The following is a 6,031-nucleotide window of genomic DNA, read 5'->3' on the forward strand; positions in this document are numbered from 1 at the left end:
CCAGCTTTTATTGCTGAAAACGATTTTCTGGCCTAAACACCCCCCAGCCCGAGCCCAAACTCCATTGCTGGAAGTGCTCTTACCCTTTGAGGTGGAGGTGCTCTAACAAGTCACTGATTCAGTTTGTCATTGTTATTGTTCTTATTTCTTTTATTTATTCTGTTATCATATATAGTTTCGTTTGGTCATTTACTGTGAGTTTATTTCACTAACTATATGTGATCAGTACTGATTTTTCCCATCAAGATTGTGGAAATAGTTGTCTTTGGGAGCACAAAACATTGAGATGTTTGATTTTCGTTCTCACCTTTTCTTTAATAGTTCATCGGACTCATTAGGTTCAAAATTTAATTTTTTTGTTATGAGAATTGTTATTTACGACTCATTTGGAAGTGATTCTGGATAGAAACATATATTCATTTGGGAGTAATTCTGGATGGAAACATTTATTAAGTTGGTGTAGGCGTGGTCCTTGAACGCTTGCACATAACAAGCAATTGCAAACAACTATTAATTAAAATTTGCTTCGCATCATGACCCTTTGAATAATTTGGGCTTTATTTTTCCCTATCCAGCTACCAAAGTATTCTAATTTCATCATACAAAGAAACCCATTCATAACCAATATGTTTCTGCTGGTTGACTTCAAGACACAAGGGGCAATCAAACCTTGTGTGTTTGGGACAAACAATCTCATTTTTCCACTTTATATATTATGGAATTTAAGATTACAACTGCTCACTTAAGTACACACTAAAATATATACATGTTAGGATACGATCATATACTAACATTTTTCCACTTCATCTCATAATAAGAAGATTTAATTCGCAGATAAAGTTTCCTCAATTTCCTACAGTTCATAACCTGGGAACCTGGCGTTTTCGGGCACGTGCAGATCAAACAAGAGGCAAGCTGTTCCGGCAAGTCCTTGAAAAAGGGAATAGGCATGTTCAGCCCCATGAGTGTCCCCCACTGTCACAAGTTCTCTACCGTTGTGATACAAGAAGCTTGCGAATGCCTTTGCTCTCCCTTCATATATGGCTTCTCCGGTTAGACGGTAGAGAGAAAGGAAGGCATAGGCATTCCCAGCCACACCATCAGCAAGTCCTACCTTCTTCAGCAAGCCATTCTTCCACACAACTTCTCCTGCTTCTATCGCAGCATGGCGAAATTCCCTGTCACCTGGAAACACCTAAAGAAGAAAAGAGACAAGCAGCCATTAATTCATCTAGATTAGTAGACAGACAGACAAACAAGAAATACACACATACATGGACCATTTTGTGCTAGCAAACTTCGAGGATTTTGGATTCAGAAGAAAAGGCCAAGCACCATAACATAAATTCTCAATGCATTGTATACAATTGAGGGCAATGAATGGACCTCTATACTTTGAAGCCTTGCTAAAGGAAAATGTTAAAGGGATCATATCTTCTGACCACATTCACTCAGTATCATAATTAAACTACCAATTAACCTACCAACGGTCACTTTATGTGATTAATTATATCATGTAATCCCTCCAGCATTATTGCATTAGGAAAAGTAAATTTGTGCAGGAGAGGCAACCAACCTGTGATGCCTTGCACAGGGTTATGGCCATGCCAGCTGCACCATGAGACCAATGCACAAACTTGTCTCTGGGGTTCCCTTCACTTGAAGGGTAGTTTCCACTATGAGGAAACCTATTAGCCATCATATATCTGAGAGTTGCCTTCACATCCTCTGCATCCTCTTTAGCAAGTGGGAAGTGAAGCAGGACTTGCAAAATTCCAGCCAGGCCATTGGCTGCCCCTAAATACCTTGTCCCATGCCACCTGTACATGAGTGGGCAGGAAGGGTTATCAGATGCACCTGCCCTACCTCCAGCCAACACAGCATCCACCACAGGCATTAGAAGATCACTTGGCACCTTCTCTTGTCCAAGATACTTGTTTATGAACAAAGCTGCCCATAAAAAACCAGCTCTCCCATGTAGAAGATCATATGACATTCCAAAACCACCTTCCTCTGGCCCAACTGAGAGGGCCTTCTCTTGTGCTACCTATACATGATCAACCAAATAAGTGTTACATAAACCGGCACCTAATCTTCCTGCTTTAAAGGTTCGATCAAAACAAAATTTAGAGCAGATACATTGAACCATCCAACCCAACTGACTGGCCATTATCAACCATACAAGTTTTAAAGTAAAGATAATTTTGAGGGAGGTGCTAACTACATTAGTTGGTAATTTAAGTCCCTGACATCTTGCAAACTTATCCTAATGAGAGCAATTTTGCTCACTATGTTCAACCATATTGTAGCATTACTTATTTCGTCACTTGTTGTGTCCCGGGAGAAAAAATTCAAAACTTTGATCTACAGGAAGAGGGGAAAACAATCCACTCCATCTCTAGGATGAGGAAGGAGCTGATCCAAAAACAGGAAAAGTTTGCCCCGGCACAGACACAAATTAAAATTAACAGACAGACACATAAACTCTCCTGTGTTTTAATTGCAGATAAGCTTCCATAGAAAGTTGCATGTATTAGCACAGACGGTTGGTTTAATTTTCCATACAAGCAACATCTTTTAACTTTGTAGAACGTATAGATTTTAAAACTTGATACGAACATCATTTTAAGTATTAATATATTGAAACCTTCGCACAGAGGCAAAGACTTCTAGTCGGGAACTTCAATTTTGAAGAAATGTATATATTTAAACTGTCATTGTAGGAAGCGCATAAATATCAAACCAAGGTGGTAAGCTGGGGCAGAAATGTGGTAAGCTCATGTCAACAGGTGACCTGATATTTCCAACGGGCCAAAGAGAAAGGAGGAAAAAAAAAAAGTAAAGATATTCCAAGATAGATTTTTTTGGTAAGAATAGACTCCAAGATATTATGAGAGATTCTATTAGTACCATTTTTATTGACCATTTTGTTGATCGCCTCTCTAATACAAGTTGGCAAATAACATTATTGTATATTATAAAATCCATAAATAGATAGGTAATAGAAGTTGTACTAAAAATACGACAGAGATGCCAGTGTGGTATAGCTTAGTTGGTTAAGCTCTTCCACTTTCATCCATGTGCACAGAGGTTCGAAACCACATACACCCAATGAATATTTGTGTAAAACTCCCTCCCTCAATCGCTTGTACTCAATAAAAAAACAACAAAGATATTAAGATGAATTGGAGACTCAGATCGATATGTATACCTCAAGGAAAAGGTTCAAATACAAGTCACGCCTTTGATGGTCGCCAATCAAGTTGGCCACTACAGCTCCAATGGCGTAAACTCCTCCTCTACCACATAAAAACGTCACGTGCCTGCATAAACCAGTAATGTCCATTAATAATAAAGACAAATTAGCTCAAATATCCTTGGCATATCCTGCCTCAAAAATGGGAAGAAGGTAATTCCATGTTCGTTTAATTTACGAGTTTTTGTTTCTGTTTTTAAAGGTCTTTCATATTGTGATTACTTCACTTATTAGAGCATGTCCACCGCTGCACCAAACCTGGGCAAAAGGCCTCCCTGGCAGCCCATTCCAGCTCCAGTGCGCAACAATGAGCCAGGGCAAATGGTGGGTACCACCAGCCTGGGCAAGCCCACGGGCTAATCCTGCCTGAGCTGTTGCCCTCGGGCTGCTGACGTTAGCATGATGTCAGCAGCTGATTTTCAAATTTTTTATTACTGTTGGACCCACCAGCCCATATTGCCCAATGGTTACAAGCCATGTGGCTTCTCCTGGAGCCTCCGATCAAAAAATATTGCACAATCTAACGGTTGTCTAATTTTTGGCTTAAAAAAATTGAACAAAAAATCAAAAAATTTAAAAAAAAATATCAAAAAATTCTGAAATTTTTTTCTATACATACCTACCAATATTATTCACTTTCCACACCAATTTAATTTCAATATTTTGTCCAAAAATGTTATCTTGATTTTTAGGTGAAGATTTTACGATAAATATTAACACTTGGGAATTGAAAATCTTATTCGAAAAGCTTATTAAAATCAATGGTTTAAATATAAAAAAATAAAATAAATTTAAGTAAATAGTAATTGCCTTAGACTTGCGCTAGACTTAGCCCTCATGGATGGAACCACAAATGACAAGCCTAACACTATTCACGTAAATATTGGCAGTCCTTACTCTAGACTTAGCCCTTATGAGTGAAGATACTCTTACTAACTAAAAAATGGGGTGGATCTGGTTTGGGGTGGGGTAGAAAGAGGGCGGTTGATGATTAAAGTGGGAGGGACTTGACGAGAAAGGAGGAAGACAGAGAGACTCAATTTATTGTGTGTAATCCATTAATATTTTATTAATATATTTAATAAGGGTAAGCAAGTCACTTGTCATGCGGAAAAAGAAGAAGGCCAAACAAAATATATGTAATTACTTCAGCTCAGTAACCCCCAACCCCCAACCCCCAACTCCCAACCGATAACTGACAACCGACAAGACCTGTAACGAAACATTTAACGTAATTTACCTTGTGGACGCACGTTCGATGGTCACGCACTTGTCGACAACCTCTGTGGACAGCACCAAGTCCTGCCGGTTACCAGTTGCCTCGTAAGACCTCAAACACGTAAAAGCCGTACCAAGCAAACCCGTATACACTGTCGGATCCAATACCATACCCGTCCGCAGACCCGAACCCGAATCCCCTCCTCCTTCCCACGTGGCCTGTACCACCTGCATCCGAAATTTCAAAATAAATAAATAAAAATCCAAAAAATTAAAGGAGGTGAGGCGATTTCTGAGTTCAAATCTCACCAACGATAGGTGTTGAATTACGAAGCTGACCTCAACATACCTGGTCCTTGAGAGACACAGCTGCTCTGAGAAAAGTCTCGCTGGGAAGTGACCAGTTGGGAGCCGTTGGATCAATCAAATCCAGCCGTTCGTTGTTGGCATCCTCATGACCCTCCGGAGACGACGTTAACTCCACCCCAAACGACATGTTTTTGCTCTCTCTCTCTCTCTCTCTCTCTCTCTCTCTGCTTTCTTCGTGTTTGGGTTTTGAGCTTAATTAGCTGGGAAAAAGCGCACGTATACGGCAACGGATATATGTAGGGGGAGTTTGGGAGAGGGAAAGGTGTTGATCTGATTGTATGGTGTGGCGGTGCACCGTGGAGAGATATGCTTCCCCGCCTACCACGTAAGCTAATTATTACCTTGTACGATTAAATTGCCATATTTTATTACCCTTTTTTTTTAAAATTGTTTTTATCAAATATTTTATTACCGTTTGATGCATGCGAATCACATTCCTCGCCCGCAATTTGGACAAGTAACAGTGGAGAGATATTATTCCATCAGAGAAAGAAGAAACGAGATAAGGGGATGATATATTATTGACTGTGCGGTCCACTTTCTTTAATTAATTAAAGTTATTTTTGGACCCACGATTTTAACGTGTGCCACTAAATTGGCAATTTTATGTTTCATGGTGGAAAATCTACATGAACATGAAGTCCATTTTCACAGAAAATTTTATATGAAACGGGCAATTACAATCTGTCACATAAAAAAATTATCATCTGTGACATATCATGCCATTTCATATAAGTGTTTCTTGTGAAACATCACACTTGTAACTTTTGTCTTATCAATGAGGTGATATTTTATAATTTTGAAAACGATATTGCAAGTATGATTTTGAAAATGATATTGCATGTATGATTTTGAAAATGATATTTTACACACATGACACACCCAAAGTAAAAATTTCTACTTCCGAAAGACAAGTATTTTCATTTTGAATGACCAAAAGGCCTAAAATGATCGGTCCATAATGATTGAAAGTTGAAACCATATAATATATGATGTAGAAGGTGGGGGGTTTTCTGTGCCCCGCTAAAAACGTTGTCTAAAAAAAAAACAACAACTTTGGGAGACAACAAGTATAAAAAGATCTAATCGTATTTTTATGTGGGTCAAGATATTGAGGTGGACGGTGGTGGTGTGATAGACCACAAAGTATAGCTATGTGGGGTAAATTGTAAAACTGTAAAGACCTGG

The 6,031-nt window shown here is 38.9% G+C and overlaps 1 protein-coding gene across 1 annotated transcript; it reads right to left on the reverse strand.

The window, feature by feature from the left end:
- Positions 619-5,262, reverse strand: LOC18774149 (lanC-like protein GCL1). Its single transcript, XM_007207181.2, has 5 exons — positions 4,824-5,262; positions 4,497-4,702; positions 3,212-3,323; positions 1,577-2,047; positions 619-1,195 (listed from the first exon to the last, which is right to left on the reverse strand). Exons 1-5 carry the CDS (start codon positions 4,968-4,970, stop codon positions 854-856), a joined length of 1,278 nt encoding a protein of 425 aa, XP_007207243.2. The 5' UTR covers positions 4,971-5,262; the 3' UTR covers positions 619-853.

This window comes from Prunus persica, chromosome G6 (genome assembly GCF_000346465.2).
Source record: "Prunus persica cultivar Lovell chromosome G6, Prunus_persica_NCBIv2, whole genome shotgun sequence".
NCBI lineage: Eukaryota > Viridiplantae > Streptophyta > Magnoliopsida > Rosales > Rosaceae > Prunus > Prunus persica.